At 37.0% G+C, this 22,450-nt stretch overlaps 1 protein-coding gene across 36 annotated transcripts in view; it reads right to left on the bottom strand.

Moving 5' to 3' along the window:
* Positions 1-22,450, bottom strand: part of USP9Y (ubiquitin specific peptidase 9 Y-linked) — a 211,552-nt gene that overhangs the window by 132,183 nt on the left and 56,919 nt on the right. For 29 of the 36 annotated variants that reach the window (XM_074030450.1, XM_074030458.1, XM_074030467.1 and 26 more), the window contains 9 exons: positions 21,596-21,744; positions 19,831-19,910; positions 16,247-16,359; positions 14,733-14,951; positions 5,257-5,372; positions 4,821-5,072; positions 4,518-4,656; positions 2,789-2,941; positions 1,171-1,275 (listed from right to left, as the gene is read on the bottom strand). In XM_074030450.1, coding sequence (XP_073886551.1) covers positions 1,171-1,275; positions 2,789-2,941; positions 4,518-4,656; positions 4,821-5,072; positions 5,257-5,372; positions 14,733-14,951; positions 16,247-16,359; positions 19,831-19,910; positions 21,596-21,744 — 1,326 coding nt within the window. The remainder of the gene's footprint in view (positions 1-1,170; positions 1,276-2,788; positions 2,942-4,517; positions 4,657-4,820; positions 5,073-5,256; positions 5,373-14,732; positions 14,952-16,246; positions 16,360-19,830; positions 19,911-21,595; positions 21,745-22,450) is intronic. The other 7 variants (XM_074030460.1, XM_074030463.1, XM_074030462.1 and 4 more) reach the window with 2 other exon arrangements.

Raw genomic sequence — 22,450 nt, 5'->3', positions numbered from 1 at the left:
TGTCTTGGTGCATCACTGTTTCAGAAATTATCTCAGAACTAAAAGCAATAGGAAATTAAGAGTATCAAATGTAACTTCTCAATATTGATGTCCTTGCCTACCTTTGATATACTTCCAACAGATTAAAACATATAGTCATCTCAAACAAATTCTTATTATGCTGACATGACTGATTAAAAGTCTCCTAGTCCCTTTACATGGTAATTCTGATTTAACACATCTGGGATGTTAAGTCAGAATTCAAAGTGTAATGCTTGTGAAACTATTATCCAGGTCACTTCTGACTTCCTGTATATAATTTTATTCCTTTTCTCTACCTTCTCCATAAAGGCAAGATCGATCTATGTGCTAAATTGTTACAGTGTGTTAATTTTCATTGTCACGAAGTGTTCCATATAAGAGGAGTACACAGTTTACTTATCTTTTCACAATATATCGACATTTGTTTTCTTCAGTTTGAGACTAATAAAACAATCCTGCTAAGATACTGTTGAACACATTCCTTAGTAAATATATTCATGAGTTTCTCTAGGGCATATATTCAGAAATAGAATAGTTAGGTGACAGAATGTAAGAATCCACATTTTAAAAGAACAATGCCAATCTATTCTCTGTTGTAATTAGCAACTAAAGCTCCCACCAAAAATCTAATTACTATTTTACTGAAATATTTATTCATGAATAATGACATACGGATTTATATTCTTCATTTATAAATTCACCAACTTTAAAAACCAGCTAGACCATAGTGCTAAAATGCCTTTAAACGTAACATTATGATATCAGAAACCTCTTGCTTTTTGAATTTCATTTCTATATGCCATATACATAACTCCAAAGAACCAGAATGTTTTATGCCTTATTTTCCAATTATTCTCTGCATTTCTACAGGTTATTTTAACCAAAATCAAAATGAAAACTACCAGTGGAAATGAATTCAAAGAAATAATCAAAGTGAAAAAACATTAAGATTCTGCATTTGTGATGAAAACTATTATAAAAAATTATTGTTAAGCTCTGATTGGAAGAAACAACAATGATCAATTCTTTTTCATCAGAGATTCTTCGATGAAAATGTTAGTTAAGCACACTAGCTATAAGCAAAAGCAATCTAACTAATTAACTTTACTTACAATTAACTGGCAATACTTTACTATTTCAAGCTACTACCTTAAAGCAATCAAAAAGATGATCAAGTTGTCCAGGAGAAAAATCCCAAGCCAACTTTGCTAGCAGATCATGTACATTCTTCACAATAGCTTCATGTTTTCCTGCCTGTTGAAAAAACAAAAATAGAATAAATAAATGCAGACAAAAAAATTATAGCATACTTACATTTTAATAACAAAAAAATAGTTGTACTATAACAATCTCCATTACTTAATAAACACTCCTACTTCATTTGAGGTAATAACGGAATTCTTAATATTTGAAATGCTTTAGAACCTCATTTAATACTTGACAACTCAGTTTTTTAGGGAACAAATAGTAAACTTTGGAAGTTAATATGAAAACTTACTAGAAGGTATTTACAAATAAAACTAAGAGAAAAAGAAATCAAAATATTGGATTGTTTCAAAACTCAAAGCTTAAGGGGTCAATAAAGGCAAGATTAAGTATTCTGTTGTTTCTCTTTTAAAAAAAGGCAAAAAACAAGCTTTATGAGCTAGTGCCTAGCAATACTCCCCAAGTGACCCAGGAGTAGAAACCTACTATTAAGATAATGTAAAAACATATGCATTAGTATCTCTGAAACCAGGGTTTTTATTATGAAAAGTCACAATCTGGGCCGGGCGCAGTGGCTCAAGCCTGTAATCCCAGCAGTTTGAGAGGCCGAGACGGGTGGATCACGAGGCCAGGAGATCGAGACCATCCTGGCTAATATGGTGAAACCCCATCTCTACAAAAAACTAGCCGAGTGAGGTGGCGGGCGCCTGTAGTTCCAGCTACTCGGGAGGCTGAGGCAGAAGAATGGCATGAACCTGGGAGGCGGAGCTTGCAGTGAGCTGATATCCAGCCAATGCACTCCAGCCTGGGCGACAGAGCAGAGCGAAACTCCGTCTCAAAAAAAAAAAAAAAAAGGAAAGTCACAATCTTCTATAATAATCGTATGTTTTTTAAAGTCACAGTAATGGAACTCTTGTGATATTTGTTTCTTCTATGCATTACTTAGGTGAAAGCCTCCAAATACAGATTATTTATACTCTTTCAATAATTGTTCCTTTAATGACAATTATTTTGCTCTATTTTGTTCGTTTAAAACCCATCTATGGGCGAGTGCAGTGGCTCACGCCTACAATCCCAGCACTTTGCAGGGCCGAGGACGGTGGATCATGAGGTAGGGAGATCAAGACCATCCTGGCGAACACAGTGAAACCCCGTCTCTTCTGAAAAAAACAAAATATTAGGCGGGCCTGGTTGTGGGCACCTGTAGTCCCAGCTACTCTGGAGGGTGAGGCAGGAGAATGGCATGAACCCAGGAGGCGGAGCTTCCAGTGAGCTGAGATTCCCACCACTGCACTCCAGTCTGGGAGACAGAGCGAGACTCTGTCTCAAAACAAAACAAAACAAAAAACAATCTATATAAGCTGCTGCCGTTGAGTATATACAAAGACAGAAAAATGTTACTTTTTGTTTAAAAATTCTTGGTAGGATTTCTCTACATGAACAGCACATGCATTGGTAAAAGTCAGGCAATACTAAATTGCTGGCCTTACATAAGGGTTACCACAAAACTTCTCCTTTTCGGTATCTTTCTTAGAAAATAGCTATCATCTCACTCTCTTACCTGTGCTGCCCAGATATTATCAAGGTCCTGTAATGTAAGAGCCTTTTCTTTAATCACAAAACGAAGAATTTTCTCTAGCTTTTCTACATATTGTGGTTGATGAAGACTGTCTTGCAAGACTATGGATAAGATACTATTTTGCTGTATCCATTCCTAAATGTAACACAAAAATTCAATGCAGAAACTAAAAAGAAATTTTTTTAAAAAGCAAAACAAAAATATGTCTCTGACTTCTAAATAACGTTAAGAATTCAAAAGTCCAAATTATGTATACATTCACAAATTACAGCACGGTTGTGTAATATTTAAGTGTTGCGTTAATTCAAAATTAAATACTAAAATAACTTATTTCACAGAATCTGGCATACAAAATCTTCCCATAGGTGTGCTAGATTCACCAATTGTAATCCACTAATATAATGAATTATGTTGGTGTTTTAATTTGCAATTAGTAAATATTAAAATAAATAATTTTACAGAATTTTATTTCTGCTCACAAAGACTCCCATATGTGATACAACAGTACACTTCTCAAACTATCCATTGAAAACAACCAGTTTTATATTTCCAATCTTAGATTCTTCTGCAAAATACAATAAAAGTGCCACAACAACGTGAAATTTTGCTAAATACTTTCACTATTGGTGACTCTCAAGAACCAGTAATAATTCAAGGACTAGTGAATATACTGAGTAATTCTGTTTAACATTGCACAAAGCAGGCAAATAGCACTGAGTATGAACGTGGGTCTAAGTAAACACCATTAGTACCACCCAAATGTCCTTAGCGTATCTTTTTTCACATTATAATCCTTTCCACTATCGCTATAGTGTTATTATTTTCAATAATCCACTGAAGATTATTTTATGGTAAAGATTATTCTACAGAAATGATCTCCACTAGTAGCAAACCACATACACTCAAAAAAAGACTTTTTAATACTTTGGTAAACTATTTGTTATTTATTTCAAAACTAAAATATATGAAGATATCTATGGTAAACAGTTTCATTACCTGTCAAAATGACATATATAAGTGATTTTAAAATAAAATTATTAAGAAATTAATCTTACACTTTGGGAGGCCGAGGCAGGTGGATCATGAGGTCAGGAGTTCAAGACCAGCCTGGCCAAGATGGTGAAATCCATCTTGTATTTTTGTAAAAATACAAAATACAAAAATTAGCCAGGCATGGTTGCAAATGCCTGTAACACCAGCTCATCGGGAGGCTGAGGCAGAGAACTCCTTGAACCCAGTATGCGGAGGTTACAGTGAGTGGAGATTGTACCACTGCACTCCAGCATGGGTAATGGAGCAAGACTTTGTCTCAAAAAAAAAAAAAAAAAAAGAAATGAATCTTAGTATTCTTAAAATCATGGTAAAGCACCACTCAATTATCCCATTAGTTATAATCCCTATTTATTAATCTCCAAATTGAATTAGGAAGTGATCACTATGTTACTTCATTCACTAGACTGCAGATCCACTCAACCCCTCTGAAGATCACATCTATATTCAGCAATAATAAATTTACCAGAGGAAGAATTGTTACCTCAACAAACAACTAATCATTTATTAAACCTTTTATTATTATTATAAAAAGATCTTACAATTACTCATAAATCTTTCAATTTTAGTTTTTGCTACTGTTGCTTCTAACCGTAACTGGTAATAATGTAATTTTTTATAAGCAGCATTTCATTCACAATAAAAGACTTAAGAGGCTTACTGCCATTCGCTCAGCTGTCAGCCATTCTTCCTCCTCAGGATTACTATGTCGATGAGTATAATATGATACACTAGATATAACTTTATTTATTTCATTCAGTGCATTCATCTTTCCATTAAAAGAGGAAATCTGCAACAATCTATGAGAAAAAATTGGAATAAACGTTATAACCTTATTTATTTCATTCAGTGCATTCATCCTTCCATTAAAAGAGGAAATTTGCAACCATAAATGAGAGAATTTTGGAGTAAATGTTATATCAGAATTCACACAGATAATAATTTAAGGTGGAAAACATCTTACCTGAGTATCATCTTTAACCTAAAAATTTCCAAATTTTGTATGGTCTCATCTTGTCCTGAAATTCTTGAAGCTAAGTTCTTCAAAGATTTAATAATCATTGAAAGGGCATCATTTTTGGCTTCATTCTTTGCTTCTTTTTTCAGTTCTTCATCAGTTAAGTTTTCTAATAAATGTGGAACTATTTCTATAACTGGAATGAAGTACTTTTTCACTGTATGTTGACTGAGAAACTCATAGCATTGTCCAAATGGTCTGAAATATGAAGGACACAAAACCTGTTTAATATTCAGTTTTTTTAAAAGAACTAAACTTGCCAATTAGTTTCAACACTTAAGACAACACAAAAACAGGTCCTCATTTTACAATGAGACACAACCCACACTCATTTTACAATGAGACACAACCCACACAATATTCACATGAAAACATAACTTACTTAATAAGAGCTGCAATTATTTGAACATTTAATGCTGATCCATTAAAAAAACGATCATGCAATATCTGGAACCCATTTAATGTGCCAAATTTATTGATGAGATCCACTAGCCAACCCTGTAATACAGTTAATAATAAAAATTAATTCCCCCCTTTCAGAAAAAAAGTTACTATTTGAAATGCATTTGTGTGAAGCATACTAGAAACAGAAAATTTAATTTAAAAATTATACTAAATTATCTTTTAAAAGAGTACAAGACATGTTTGTTATATGTACTTAACAAAGATTTAAAAATTTTATATTGTATTTTGTTTTCTGTATTCTTTTAGCTGGACACAGGATAGGCAGAAATTATGTCACAGTTCACAGTGACACAACTGGTATTGTTTATATCTAATGTAGCTGGTGAGTAAGAATTAGGTAAAGGTTGTATATCTAAAAACATTTCTAAACATTAAGATGCAAAATGAATTAAAGACTTCAGAAGTTATGAAAAGAATTAATAAACTAAGAATTAAGAAATACAGTATAATGAAAACTTTTATATCTTGTTTTCTAGAGCCAAGTTTTAGGAAGCAAATTAAAAAGGGGGAGAGAGAACAAAGGATGTTTTACTACCAATCTTTTCTTCTTCTTCTTCTTTTTTTTTTTTTTGGAGACGGAGCCTTGCTCTGTAACCCAGGCGGGAGTGCAGTGGCATGATCTCAGCTCACTGCAACCTCTGCCTCTCAGGTTCAAGTGATTCCCTGGCCTCAGCCTCCTGAATAGCTGGGATTACAGGCACCTGCCAACACACCCAGATATTTTTTGTATTTTTGGTAGAGATGGGGTTTCACTATGTTGGCCAGGCTGGTCTCAAACTCCTGACCTGAGGCGATAACACCCACCTTGGACTCCCAAAGTGCTGGGATTATAGGCTTGAGCCACCGTGTCTGACCATACTACCAATCTTGGGAGAAATAATTTCTCCATTTTCAACAGAAAAACATATTCAGGATATGTGGAAAATGCAAAATAAAAAATAACTTTTAAAGAATACACAGGTATAACTCTAAAGCTAGGTTTGATGTGATGAAAAACTAAATTTTAAAACCTTTGGTAAATATCATATTTCTGAATTTACAATATTACATTTTCCTATCTTTTTATTATTTAGTTTTAAAAAGTCAATTCATGGAGTGACATCAGCAAGATGGCGGACTAAAATACTCCAAGGCCTTGTTTCTGTTAAAAGAAAAAACTTCACTGCAATTCTGAAAATCAGTCAAAAGTATACAGCTATGAAAAAAATGCCCAATCCAAGAAAAAAGCATATTCAAAGGGAACAGGCAATTTTGTAGTTATTTTTACTCATCCTTGCTCACTCCCTTCCTACCAGGGTACAGTTTGGGGAACCAGTGACCTGATCACTAGTTCTGTATGAACTGGAGAAATCAAGAAGGCTGGATTTACAACTTTCTAAATGTGTCTGCAGGCTGCCTGTGGGATTAGTCTCTGTATACTTAACCTGAAGGGCAAGAGCCCAACAGTGGCTTAAAACTCCGACTAAGAGAAGCCATGGGAAGACAATTTGTAAAGTCTCCAAGGGAATTACAAACCTGCAGACTACTGAGGCAAACTACTGACTGAAGAATGCAACATGACAGATAGGGCATCACAAAATAAGCAGAGGTGAGGCTCATGGAGGAACTGGGAAATTTTCAAAGCAACCATCACGGAATGGAATAAGCAGAACCATGTGAAATATATGGGTAAAAAAGATTCACGGAAAGGCTCAAGAAACCTAGAAAAGGTTAGAGCAGACTTTAAGTCTGCAAGTTGAGCTGATTTAATAAAGGCATTCCCCTGTACAAACCAGTCCACAAAGACTGGGGAATATAAGTGCCTTTTCAAATGCTCAAAATGACTCCGCAGGCCAGCCACGGTGGCTCATGTCTATAATCCCAGCACTTTTGGAGGCTGAGGCAGGTGGATCCCCTGAGGTCAGAAGTTTAAGACCTGCCTGGTCAACCCGGTGAAACCCCTGGCTAAATACACAAAAATTAGCTAGTGTGGTGGTGGGTGCCTATAAACTCCGGTACTCGGAAGGCTGAGGCAGGAGAATTGCTTGAACCCAGGAGGCAGAAGTTGCAGTGAGCCGAGATCACATCATTACACTCCAGCCTGGGCAACAAGAGCAAAACTTGGTTTTAAAATAATAATAATAAAATAAAAATAAAAATACAAAAAATTAATTGGGAGTGGTCGTGGGCACCTGTAATCCCAGCTGCTTGGGAGGCTGACACAGGAGAATTGCTTGAACCCAGGAGGCAGAGGGTGCAATGAGCTGAGATGGTGCCATTGCACTCCAGACTGGGTGACAGAGCAACACTCCATCTCAAACAATAAAAAATAAAAATAAAAATAAAAAGATGACACAGCATACTAAAAGTAGGACAAGATAAAATAAATCTAAAGAAACTGTCCTTGGAGAAACACAGTCAGACTCACTTGACAAACACTTTAAAATATCAGCGCAGTGTCTCACGCCTGTAATTGCAGCACTTTAGGGGGCCAAGGCAGGCGGATCGCCTGAGATCAGGAGTTCAAGACCAGCCTGACCAACATGCTGAAACCCCATCTTTACTAAAAATACAAAAACTTGCTGGGCATGGTGGTGCACATCTGTAATCCCAGATACTTGTGGTCAGGGAAAGCTGAGGCAAGAGAATTGCTTGAACCAGGGAGGCAGAGGTTGCAGTTAGCCAAGATCGTACCACTGCCCTCTAGCCTGGGAAACAGACCAAACTCTGTTTCAAAAGAAAAAAAAAATTAAGAAAAAGTCAAATATACCTAATGAACTAATGAAAAAGGAGGCTAAAGAAAATTAGAAAAATGATATACAAATAAAATGAACATGTCAACAGAAAGAAAAACTAATAAAGAATCAGGGCCAGGCACGGTGGCTCCATCCTATCATCCCAGCACTTTGGGAGGCCAAGGCGGGCAGATCACCTGAGGTCCGGAGTTCAAGACCAGCCTGACCAAACATGGAAAAGAAACCCCATCTCTACTAAAAATACAAGTAGCTGGGTGGCCAGGTGTGGTGGTTCATGCCTGTAATCACAGCATTTTGGGAGGGTGAGGCAGGCTGATCATGAGGTCAGGAGATTGCTACCATGCTGTCCAACATGGTGAAACCCCATCTCTACTAACAACACAAAAAGTTAGCGAGGCTTGGTGGCGCGTGTCTGTACTCCTAGCTACGCAGGAGCCTGAGGCAGGGGAATTGCTTGAATCCAGGAGATGGAGGTTGCAGTGAGCCGAGATCACGCCATTGCATTCCAGCCTGGGCAACCACAGCAAAGCTCTGTCTCAAACAAACAAACAAAAATGTAAATTCTGTAGATGAAAATATGGAAACTGAAATCAAAAATTCACAAAATGGGCTCAACAGGAGACCATCAATAGGCAGGACTGACAATCAGGCCTTGAGAAAAGGTCATTTAAAATCAGAGTAAGTGGAGGAAAAAAAGAAGTTAAAAGTGAGTAAGCCTGAGAGACCTACGGAACACCACTATGTGGAAAAATACAAACATTATGAACATTCAAGAAGCAGAAAATAAAGAAAAAGAGATCTTATATGGAGAAATGGTGGCCAAAATAGTGGCCAAAACTGTGCCATATTTGAGGAAAGACATGGACGTAACAAATAAAAAAGACTCAGTACCTCCAGCGAAGGCACACCCCCAAAGACCACCACCTAGAAACATTATAAAAAGAAAGAATCTAAAAATTAGTAAGAAAAGTAACTCTTCACGTAACAAAAACAAAACAACAGCAACAACAAAAAGCCTTCAAAAATAGCTAACAGCTGAATTATCATTAGGAAGTACTGAAAGGAAAATACTATCAAATAAGAATTTGGTACTTGGCAAAACAGTCCTTGAAATTAAAACATTTCTAGACAAACAAAAGTGCTAGAGTTCATTACTGCTAGACTACAAAAATGCTAAATGGAGTGCAGGTTGAAACACAAGGGCCCTCGGTGATAACTCAATGTATTAAAAAAAATTAACAAACCTGTGGTAAAGAAAACCACAAAATTTATAAAACTCAGTATTACTGAAATTTTGTCTAATAAATCCACTTTTTATTCTCTTCCAGAATTTGACAGGCCAAAGAATTAAAAAACTTATGTCACTATTACACATAAAAAGATACCATTTGTGATATCAATAACATAATTGGAGTAGCTGAGGTGTAAAGGACATTATGTATGCAACTGAAATCAAGTTGGTATGGGTTTAAAATAGACTGTTACAGCTATTATATACAGGCATACCTCATTTTATTATGTTTTGCTTTACTGAACTTTGCAGATACTATGTTATTTTTTTTTTAGAAGTAAAATTTGTAAACACACATATTTCTTAGCAATGAAGCATTTTAAAATTAATTTTTTAATACAGTACATTTTTTAAAGACATAATGTTACCACATACTTAACAAAGTTTAGTGAAAATTACACATACACTGAGAAACAAAAAACTTGTGCAACTCCCTTCAATGTGGTAACTGCTTTACTGCAGTCGTCTGGAATTCAACCTGCAATACTATCTCCAAGGTATGCCTCTATGTAATCTGCATGGTAAACAGGAAAAATGTATTTATGGAACATGCCTAAAAGGAAATGAGAAGAATCACAGTATGTCCATACAAAACAATCTGAAGAATTGAAATTATGAAAATAAAGTCAGTAGGTAAGAAAATTATACAGAAAAAAGCTGTAAGATATCAGAAAACAACCAAATGGCAGTGGTAAATCCTTCATCACTAATTACTCTGAATATAAAGTAGATTCAACTTCCCAATCAAATGATACAGATTGGCAGAATAGATTTAAAAAACAAAAACAGAATCCAAGATACACTGTCTACAAAAGACTCACTTAAATACAAGTATGCACACAACTTGAAAGTTAAGAATACAAAACATTTGGGAGGCCAACGATTACCTGAGGTCAGGAGTTTGAGACCAGTCTGGCCAACAAGACAAAACCCCATCTCTACTAAAAATACAAAAATTAGCAGGGTATGGTGTTGCACACCTGTAATCCCAGTTACTTGGGAGACTGAGACATGAGAATCACTTGAACCTGGGAAGCCGAGTTTGCAGTGAGCCAAGATTGCGCCACTGCACTCCAGCCTGTGCAACATAGCAAGACTCTGTCTCAAAAAACAAACAAACAAAAAATTCCACACAAATAAACTAAGACAGAATGTATTTTGCTAACATGAAGCAAAATAAATTTTAGGTAGCATCTCTCACAAGAGGCAAAAAAGGATGTTATATAATCATAAAGGGGTGAATTTGCCACAATTATAAATATGCTTACACTAACTTCAGAACAGCTGACGGTGTGAAGCAAACATTAAGAGACCTAGAGAGAAACAGTTGTACAAAACTAGTCAGACACTTCCATACCATATTTCCAATAATCAGTAAACAATCAGACAAAATGTCAATAAGCCAAAGCAGGAGGATCACTGGACATTAGAAGTTCAAGACCAGACTGGCCAACATGACGAATCTCTGTCTCTTATTAAAAATACAAAACTGAGGCCGGGTGCGGTGGCTCAAGCCTGTAATCCCAGCACTTTGGGAGGCTGAGACGGGCGGATCACGAGGTCAGGAGATCGAGACCATCCTGGCTAACACGGTGAAACCCCATCTCTACTAAAGAAATACAAAAAACTAGCCGGGCGAGGTGGCGGGCGCCTGTAGTCCCAGCTACTCAGGAGGCTGAGGCAGGAGAATGGCGTGAACCCGGGAGGCGGAGCTTGCGGTGAGCTGAGATCCGGCCACAGCCCTCCAGCCTGGGCGACAGAGCGAGACTCCGTCTCAAAAAAAAAAAAAAAATACAAAACTGAGCCAAGCATGGTGGCAGGTGCCTCTAATCCCAGCTACACAGCAGGCTGAGGCACGAGAACGGTTTGAGCCTGGGAGGCAGAGGTTGCAGTGAGCTGAGATGGTACCACTATACTCCAGCCTGGGTGACAAGAGCAAAAAAAAGAGAAAAAAGATCAATTAAAAAAAAAAAAAAGGCCTTGCACAACAGTAGAGAACAAGTTGACCTAACAAACATTTATGGAACACTCTACACCGAAGTAGCGGAATAAACATTCTTGTCAAGTGCACTTAGAGCATTCATCAGGATACATTACATAACAAACAAATCTTAACATATTTAAGATTGAGCTCATACAAACTATCTTTCCAGATTAGGATGCAAGGAAACTAGGAATCAATAGCAGAAGAAAAACTGAGGCCAGGCGCGGTGGGTCGTGCCTATAATCCCAGAACTTTGGGAGGCCAAGGCAGGCAGATCACTATGTCAGGAGATCAAGACCATCCTGCCTAACACAGTGAAACCCCGTCTCTACTAAAAATACAAAAAATGAGCCAGGCCTGGTGGTGGGCGCCTGTAGTCCCAGTTGCTCAGGAGGCTGAGGCAGGAGAATGGTGTGAATTTAGGAGGTGGAGCCTGCAGTGAGCCGAGATCGTACCACTGCACTCAAGCCTGGGTGACAGAGAGAGATCAAAAAAGAAAAGAAGAACTGAAAAAGCAGCTTGGCACATTGGGAGGCCAAAGCAGGAGGATCACTCGAGGTCAGGAGTTCAAGACCAGCCTGGCCAATAACGGTCAAACCTCATCTCTACTAAAAATACAAAAAAATCCGCTGGGTGTGGTGGCACACACCTATAATCCTAGCTACTCCGGAGGTTGAGACAGGAGAATTGCTTGAACCCAGGAGGCAGAGGTTGCAGTGAGCTGAGATCACCGAGATCACCGAGATCATGCCATGGCACTCTAGCCTGGATGAAAAAGAGAAACTCCGTCTCAAAGAAAAAAAAATAGAAACTGAAAAATGCATAAATAAGTAGAAATTAAACAACACATCTTAATCGACCCATCCATCAAGGAGGAGAACTCCAACAGAAAGTATAATATTTGAGGCAAAGAAAAATGAAAACATATCAAACTTATGAGATGCAGCAAAAGCTGTGCAAAAAGAGAACTTCATAGTACAGAGGATTTTTTAAAAAGGATCTCCAATCAACAACTGAAAACTTATATCTTAAAGAACTACAAAAAGAAACTAGGCGCAGAGGCCCATGCCTATAATCCCAGCATTTTGGAAGCCGGTGGGTGGATCATCTGAGGTCAGGAGTTTGAGACCAGCCTGACCAACATAGTGAAACCTCACTTACTAAAAACACATAAAATAGCAAGGTATTGTGGTGAGCACCTGTAACCCCAGCAGCTATGGAGGCTGAGGCATAAGAATCACTTGAACACGGGAGGTGGAGGTTGCAGTGAGCTGAGATCACGCCACTGCACTCCAGCCTGGGTGACAGAGCAAGACACTGTATCAAAAACGAAAACAAAAACAAAAAAGAACTACAAAAAAGATAACAAAATAAACCCAAAAATAGCAGAAGAATAGAAATGCAAGAGATTAGCAGACAGAGCAAAAAAATACAAAACTAAAATGTGGTTCTTGAAAAAATAAACAAATTGCCAAAATTCTAGCCTGTTTGACTAAGAAAAAGAGAGAAGACTCAAATAACTAATAGCAGAAACAAAAGAGGAGACATTACTATGTACATTATAGAAATAAAAAATTGGATAACCTATATAGGAGGACAACTTTCTAGAAATACACAATCTACACAAGATGCAACCATGAAGAAATAGAAAATCTGAATAGGCCCATAACTAATCAGACAGAATCAGCAATCAAAAATACCCCAATAAAGAAAAGCCGAAATAAAACCCAATCACTTCACTGGAGTATTCTACCAAACACTTAAAGAACACCAATCATCCTCAAACTCTTCGAAAAAACCGAGGAGTTAAGAACATACCCAAACTCATCTATGAAGACAGTGTTACCCTGACATCAAAACAAGACACAGAAACTACAAAAAAAAAAAAACCCTATATATAAATATTGATCCCTTATAAATATGGATGCAAAATTCCGCAATGCTATACTAACAACAAAATTCAAAACATACTAAAAAGATTATATTCATGACCAAGTGGGACTTTTTTTTTCCCTGGAATAAAAGACACTTCAACATACAAATATCGATCAATATGACACACAATCTTAAGAGAATGAAGGGGGAAAAAAAAATCACATGATCATCTCCATCAACGCCAAAAACAAATGAGGAATAGAAATAACTGACATTAACATAAGAAAGACTTTATGTAAAAAGCTCTTGGCTAACATCATAGTCTATGATGAAAGACTGAAAGCTATTTATCTAAGATCAGGAACAATCAAGAATGCCTCCTTTTGTCATTTCTATTCAATACACTACTTAAGTCCTGCCTCTGGAAATAACACAAGAAAAAGCAGTAACAGAATTTAACCAACTTGAACCAATGGGAAAGAAAAAAGTAAATTATCTCTGTTCACAAAAATTTTATACTACTTTAAAGGAATTCTGTATCATTTTATCTTTTTGGATTCTGTGAGTTTGTGTGTTTGCGTGTGTGTGAGCACACGCACATGTGCATATGCAGTATACTTGTCAAAGCCATGTTCTATTTTCTTTTTCTACTGCTGGTTAAGTTTTAAGTGCTTAAATATTAATTGAATTTAATATGATCAAACTGACTTTGAGATATGAAATAGCCACTACAGTAGTATGAAAGATACTGACACATTGAAGTGAAAATAAACAAAACTGGGTGACTTTTCCATAGCCTTGACTGCTAGTGCAGTAGTTTTCGCTGTTTTTTCTTTTTTGTCTTTTTTGGTGTATAATTAGGTTTTGTTTTCTTCTATCCCACTTCCTTGAGAAAAACTGTAATTCTGATGAGTATAAAGCAGATCTAACTTCCCTCTGAGGTACACTTACAAAGATTACTTACATGATTCAAGATTTAGCTGTTGAACACTGAGCCATCTTCTCCTAAGAAAATTAGGCATTACAAGAAATGCCTAATGGTATGTCATGAAAGCAAAACAGTACAATTTTTAAATCTCACTAAGTTTATACGGTCTGTAAATATATGTAAGTATTCTGCTGTTTTAAAAAATATATACACACAGTACAAACAAAGAACAGTCCATGCTTATTTGCAGTAATTACAGTCTCTAAAGTAGCTGTGAACAATGAATTGGCAAATACTGACTTCTCCTCAGAGAAACACAATGCTATGCTTCAAAGGGCATATTCAACCAACCAATACATAATAAGCCCTGTTCAAATGGCATGAGTTTTATGGTTATTGACCATGAGTTCAAGGCTATACATATTAAATAACAGGCCTTTAAACAGAATCCCACAGAAAACAAGATTATGTATTGACTTGTTGATTATTATTTAAAGAGAGGTTCACCTCACTAACGGTTTGTGGCAAATACAAACAAAAAAAATTAATATTTAATCTTGAAAATAACAAACCAACACACTTTTGGTGTTCGAGGATCTGAAGAACAAGCAAATAATTCAGCTTCAGGCAACTGAGCATTTGAGGAAATTAATTCACATGGACGTGTACCATTGTAGATATGAAACTTGCAATGAGGATTTAAGGCCATGGCGAGAAGTTCTAGAAGTGGAAACCAATCTTGGGACAACTTGGCCACACAAAGCTCCACTAGGCGATGAGTATTGTTAATAATACATCTCTGTTACATGGATAGGATATAAGACAGTTTATAATAAGAAAACATTGCAATTTCAAACACATTTAATTTTTGTTAATAATCTCTTTCCATTTTTCTGCACTAGTCATCTTAATTTGGCTTATTTCACTAATATCGTGATCAAAGTAATACACTGATAAAGATAAATTAATATTTATTTCATAAATTTGCACCTAATTTCAAAAGCTATTTGAGAAAGATAACAAAGTAGGTACCACAGTTTGTCTATTTCTGCTTTATGTCCACAGGACACACATCAATTTCCACTTTTCTCTCTGGAATTTCTACTTAAGAGGAAATATTTTCAAAATTTCAATTTCCACACCTAAGAAAAAGTTACAGGTCAATTCAGAGCTGCTGGCATATGTATGCCATGGTCATTTGTGGAAAATATCTAAGTTGTATTTTTTAGGTTGAGGTCATCAAAAAGTATGTATTTGATTCATAACTTTTGGTTAACTGCATTTTCTAAATAAGAACCAGAGGCCTGAAGTATGTACAGTAATTCAGTAAAGATACCTTATTTTTTGTAACTTTTAAAATCTCTGGAATATGAAAGGATCTTAGAATCAAGATACTTGGCAGACTGCCATATATATCCAGGTATCAGACTTACAGTATTACCTGAGATTAGTTGTTTCCTTTTACCCATCACTTGAAGATACTACTAAGCTGAGAATATATTAAATTCTATTTGACTCTTTTGGCATCAAAACTCTAAGTCTGAACTCATATTACAAAATTATGTGAGTACTGGTTTCTGGTCTAAGTTTTGAAGACAGGGGTCTTCTTTCTCTACCAATCTTCCTTCTTTCTTTCTCTGCACATCACATAACCGACTTTCGAACTATTACACTCTGGAAAATAGTTTCTTTGCTTTACATTTGTGCAGAGTGAGTTTCTTTACCATTTACATTTGCACTGAAATTACATCCTTTGTTATCCCAGCTACATTGAGAATCTGCTTAAATATTTTTTATCTCAAGTGGTACAAAATAGTAGGGCCTCTTCCAATCAACACTATCATGCAATTGATTAAATACACTGTATTGTGTGTAAGGTTACAAGGTCATTGAAATTTCAGGGGACAGGTTAAACCAAGGTTTACTAAATCAAAACTACAAGCTCATTTTTAAAGACCATGGTAACCTTCCATTATGCAGTATCTATCAGCAGACTTGATATGTTAATATGTTACGCACTGAAGTACGTGCGTACTTCAAAAACGAATCCACGGGATGTAAATCTGAGTCCCAGAAATGAAATACAAGACTCACATGAATTTCAAACTTCCAGCCACTCACAGCCTCATCCGTAAGAATTTTAGTGAAAGATATTGTCAGTCCATCTCGAAAAAAACGTTGGCATGCTTCACTTTTAACATCAAGGCCTAAAACAAGAGCCAAACAAAGAATGTTTAAAAAAAAAATTATTTGGCCACTTACATGATTAAACATAATAAATTGCTACAAACTATTATGGTCTCCAATTCACAAATAGTGTTGTGGCTTTTGAAATGGGACATGACATTATAAGATGTTAAAAAGGTGAAAAAACATGGGATTTCAGAAAAACGAATGAAATATAATATTCAGTAAACTTCAGAAACAGTTGTGTAAACTACATCAAATCAAGTAATGAATTGAAAGCTTGAAAACATGACATTGGAGTTAAAGAATGTTTACTAGTAGACAGGGAATTGAACCATTTCACAGCATTTTAATTACTGAAATACGGTTCAAAAACTGAAAATTAAAAAGTGACAATTTAAAAAACCTGATTTTCCTGGTAAATTACCCATTTATCATCAAATTTAAGAGACTAATCCTAAGTTTCTCGCTTCTTTTTACCTTTACTTGATTTAAGAAAAGCAAGATCCAGGTGCCTCGATCAAAAAAGAAAACTTTTTTCTTTTGAAACAGAGTCTTGCTCTATTTCCCAGGCTGGAGTACAGTAGCACAATCTTGGCTCACTATAATCTCCGCTTTCCAGGTTTAAAAAATTCTCCTGCCTCAGCCTCCAAATAGCTGGGATTATAGGCATGCACCACCACTCCTGGCTACTTTTTGTAGTTTAAATACAGACAGAGTTTTGCCATATTGGCCAGGCTGGTCTCAAACACCTGACCTCAGGTGACCTTCTGGCCTCAGTCTCCCACAGTGCTGAGATTACAGGGATTACAGGATCACTGCACCCAGCTAGAAAACCTGTAACTCTTCAAGCAACTCAGAACATATTAAATAGGTACAAGGATATATATTTTGATTTGAATTATATACATACTATGCTATCATTTAAACTAGTTTAATCTTACAGTATCTTACAGTAATCATGATCCCAGAAAAAAATGACAGAGGCAAAGTCCCTGCAAATGACATACATTCACTGAATATCAACGCTATAAACTGAAATACCATTTCCAGTTTCTGTTCATTTTGTAGTGTTAGACCCTAGAACATACCCAGTACAGAAGTCCTTGACATTTGCTCAATTAATGAATAAATATGCAATTAACAAAAGAAATTTAAATGAGGAGAAATATTTTCAATCTGATAAAATATTTTCAGAGGTCACTAGATCACATATTGGTAAGATCAATAAAACAACATGACAGTCTTTAAATGACTGTAGGATAGTTATTAAATGAAAGTATTAATATCACCACGGAGTCAGACTCAGCAACAGAAACATTTAACAGAATACCAAAGGAATTAAAAATTTGTCTAACAACACTGACAGTTAAGTTCCTGTTGAATGGCACAAAAATTAAATACTTCTAACCTCTCTTAACAGCCTTCAAAACTCCTTTAAAAAAATACACAATATTGGCCAGGGGCAGTGGATCACCCCTGTAATCCCAGCACTTTAGAAGGCCAAGGCGGGTGAAGCCTGAGGTCAGGAGATCGACACTATTCTGGCTAACACAGCGAAACCCCGTCTCCACTAAAAACACAAAAACAAAATTAGCCCGGCATGGTGGTGGGCGCCTTTAGTCCCAGTTACCGGCGAGGCTGAGGCAGGAAAATGGCGTGAACCCTGAAGGCGGAGCTTGTAGTGAGCCAAGATCGCGCCACTGCACTCCAGCCTGGGCGACAAAGCGAGATTCCGCCTCAAAAAAAAAAAAAAAAATTAAGTAAAATAAAAAATTAAATAAATAAATAAATATAAATAAATACGAAATATTACAAAATCTGCTCATCCATTAATTTTACTGCACCTACTATTACAACAAAATCATCCAAAATGCTTCATTCATACCCAAAGCTTGTACTTGTGGCTGAGAGTAAAAATGTCAAATTTTCTTCACAGGTTGTTTTTTTAAAAAATTAAGGCTTCATGTTTCAAGAGTTTTCTCTTCTTGAGAAAAACCCTTCAACTCTGTGTTAAGAAAAAAAAAAAAAAGCTAGGCCGGGCGCGGTGGCTCAAGCCTGTAATCCCAGCACTTTGGGAGGCCGAGACGGGTGGATCACCTGAGGTCAGGAGATGGAGACCATCCTGGCTAACATGGTGAAACCCCGTCTCTACTAAAAATACAAAAAACTAGCCGGGCGTGGTGGCGGGCGCCTGTAGTCTCAGCTACTTGGGAGGCTGAGGCGGGAGAATGGCGTGAACCCGGGAGGCGGAGCTTGCAGTGAGCCCAGATCAGGCCACTGCACTCCAGCCTGGGAGACACAGCGAGACTCCGTCTCAAAAAAAAAAAAAAAAAAAAAGCTAAATATGTAAGCTAGACAGTTTATTAAACATATACACTCAATATCAGTGAAATACTGATTTCCACGTTAAGAAAAAAAAAAAAGATGGGGCTGGCCAGGTGTGGTGGCTCATGCCTGTAATCCTAGCTACTTCGGGGAGCTGAGGCTGGAGAATCACTTAAATCTGGGAGGCGGAAGTTGCAGTAGCTGGTATCACACCACTGACTCCAGCCTGGGTGACAGAGCAAGACTTTATCTCAAAAAATAATAATAAAATAAAAATTATTGGCAAAATTATTTCCAAATTAACATATTTCTCAATCACAAATTAACACATTTCTCAATCACATGTGACTTAAGTATAAAAAGGTCACCAAATGTGATGTCATACAATAAACCTCTATGCAGTACTTTTTAAATTGTAATATATGCTTTAATGTACATTACTTTATATAGCAGACTTTAGAACTATCATATTCTGGAAAATATTTTCTAACTTCTGGATAAGAATCTTTTTTAAAATTTAAAAAATAGGCCGAGCGCAGTGGCTCAAGCCTGTAATCCCAGCACTTTGGGAGGCCGAGACGGCAGATCATGAGGTCAGGAGATCGAGACTATCCTGGCTAACACGGTGAAACCCCGTCTCTACTAAAAAATACAAAAAACTAGCTGGGTGAGGTGGCAGACGCCTGTAGTCCCAGCTACACAGGAGGCTGAGGCAGGAGAATGGCGTAAACCCAGGAGGCGGAGCTTGCAGTGAGCTGAGATCCGGCCACTGCACTCCAGCCCGGGCGACAGAGCAAGACTCCGTCTCAAAAAAAAAAAAAAAAAAAAAATTAAAAAATATATATTCTCACCTTAGAAATACGGTTAGACATATAAAATTACATATAATAGTTAAATGGCTCCAAGTATCTCTAAAGGCTATCTACAGATTTCTATGGACCTTTACTATAGGGAAGTATGTATATTTGTGTGTATGTATATATGTAATAAGTATACATAATATGCATGTATATATGTAAAATAATCCTTACCAGGAAGATTTGTGAGATATTATAAACTAGGAATAAACAGTACCTTTGTAACAGAGGGACGAAAAGCCTTTAAAAACAAGGTGTAAGTATATATAGGAATACTTATTATAGAAAATGTACATCCAAACTCACCTTTTACACTAAGATCAATAGCGGCTTCTAAAAGAACTTCTAATTCCCCTTTTGGCAAAACAGGAACCACCCATCGAGGCCTAAGAATTATTATAAAACAAAAAGAAGCTTTACTGGTTTCATATTAATGAAACACTGTAAGTTACCTACCATAATTACTGTTACTATGAAAAAGTGAGAAATTCCGACTATATTATATTCACCATAAACACTTTTAAAAGGAAGTGGGCAAATTATCTACATTGCAAAATTAAAAGACATCTATTGTGTCTACATACAAAATTTTTTTTAGGCACTGTCAAATGAGATACAGCAATGGCAGGGAATTCTTTCAATAGCTTCCATAGAACACTAAAACTAACCTATTCAATTATCAATTAAATGTATACAATTTATTAGTAGGAAAATGCTCTTTGGGGGCTCATATTTACTAGTAAAAGGATACAGTGTGCCAAATGTTTTCTTTTACTCCCTTCACAACGACAAAAGAAATTAGGAGATCTCAACAAGACATTTATCTCACCTTTTCCTAAAGATCATGTCTCAGGTGTGAGCCTCTAAACCTACTGTCATAGGTACATTCCTATATCAAAAGGCAATACAGAAAGCCTCTATGCCATCTTAAGTACACTCCTACATTAAAAAGTGATGCAAAGGGCACCACACACTCACCTGGTACATTCCTTAGTTTTATAAAAAGTTCAGCTTTCTGCAACTACGTCTACTGACTAACCCCCACTACTCCCCTGAAATAACTTTCTTTCATCTGTCCCTTAATCCCTATACTAAGAAACAGCAAAATTCCCAAATATCTGTTTTCATTTTTAAAAAGATGCCTCAATACATATAATCTATTAAAGGTAAACTGGGCCAGGTGCGGTGGCTCAAGCCTGTAATCCCAGCACTTTGGGAGGCCGAGACGGGTGGATCACGAGGTCAGGAGATGGAGAGCATCCTGGCTAACACGGTGAAACCCCGTCTCTACTAAAAAATACAAAAAACTAGCCGGGCGCGGTGGCGGGCGCCTGTAGTCCCAGCTACTCGGGAGGCTGAGGCAGGAGAATGGCGTGAACCCAGGAGGCGGAGCTTGCAGTGAGCCGAGATCGCCCCACTGCACTCCAGCCTAGGAGACAGCGAGACTCCGTGTCAAAAAAAAAATAAAACTAAAAAAAAGGTAAACTGATTCTATCCTTTTTGTTGCTTTTACATGGACACACAAAAAAATTCTTCCTGCCACTAAGGATTTACTAACAGTTTCAGTTCTCTAGTCCTTATGAAAAACACACTCTAACAGAAATCAGCAACCACTAAACAAAACAGAGAAAGAAGCAATACAACCTTCTGCAATAAGGTCCCTGCTGTAGCAAATGGACATTCCACAACCGAGAAAAGTTCTCCAGAACTCTGGTACGAAGTTGTTATCAAAGAGAAATGTTTGTAAACATTCAAAACAAAACACCTACCTATTTGTCTAGGCTACAAACACAGGAAGGGTTCATAGAGCATCATTAATTTGAAACTGTATTCATATTGTCATTACCTTCCAATATTTAAAATCCACAAGAAATGCCTGCACTAAGTACAATGAGCTGCAAAGTGTTCAGCTAGGACTAAAATGTTCAGACTATTAAAAGAGTAAGACTTGAGACACTACAAGCTACTTTTTTCTTTTTCTCATTTACTCCTAGTTGCAATGCTGGTAGTAAGTAGTTTTGCTTTTCTAGTTTACGGCATCCATTAATAAAACAAATCCAAACAAATGCACCTGTTGATCATGTCATCCAGCTTTGCCAGGTCAGTATGTGGAAATGCAGGATCTTCATCTTCGTGCTGTGGTGGGGCATCACCTTGCCCTTGTTCCTCTGGGGGAGGAGTTGCTATGGAATTCTCATTGGAAGAATCAGGTGATGAGGTCTTAATTAAAAATTAAATATTCCAAATTTAAACCACAGATTAAGGAAAAATATCTATTTTTAAGTGTCCATATATATGCTCAAATATTTAATACAACTAGGGTCACACTGTTTATCTTTTTAAATTTTAATAAGGTTAATATAGAAGTATTTTCCCTCATGATTAATAATCTTTCTTGTTGGTGGCGGCAATGGAGTATCACTCTGTCTTACCTGGGCTGGAGTGCAGTGGCGCAATCTCGGCTTACTGCAACCTCTGCCTCCTAGGTTCAAGCAATTCTCCTGCCTCAGCCTCCCAAGTAGTTGTGATTACAGGTGCCTGCCACCACGTCTGGCTAATTTTTTTGTATTTTTAGTAGAGACGGCATTTCATCATATTGGTCAAGCTGGTCTCGAACTCCTGACCTCAGGTAATCCACCTGCCTCAGCTTCCCAAAGTGCTGGGATTACAGGCATGAGTGAGCCACTGCACCTGGGTGATTAAGAATCTTAAAAATTAACTAATGGTGGCCAGGTGCGGTGGCTCACACCTGTAATCTCAGCTTTTTGGGAGGCTGAGGCTGGAGGATCACAAGGTCAGAAGATTAAGACCACCCTGGCTAACACAGTGAAACCCCGTCTCTACTAAAAATACAAAAACAAAATTAGCCAGGTATGGTGGTGGGCACCTGTAGTCCCAACTACTTGGGAGGCTAAGGCAGAATGGC

Source organism: Macaca fascicularis, chromosome Y, assembly GCF_037993035.2.
Source record: "Macaca fascicularis isolate 582-1 chromosome Y, T2T-MFA8v1.1".
In the NCBI taxonomy this organism is placed as follows: domain Eukaryota; kingdom Metazoa; phylum Chordata; class Mammalia; order Primates; family Cercopithecidae; genus Macaca; species Macaca fascicularis.
Note: the sequence above shows the minus strand (reverse complement) of the source record. Positions and strands in the feature narration are given on the sequence as shown.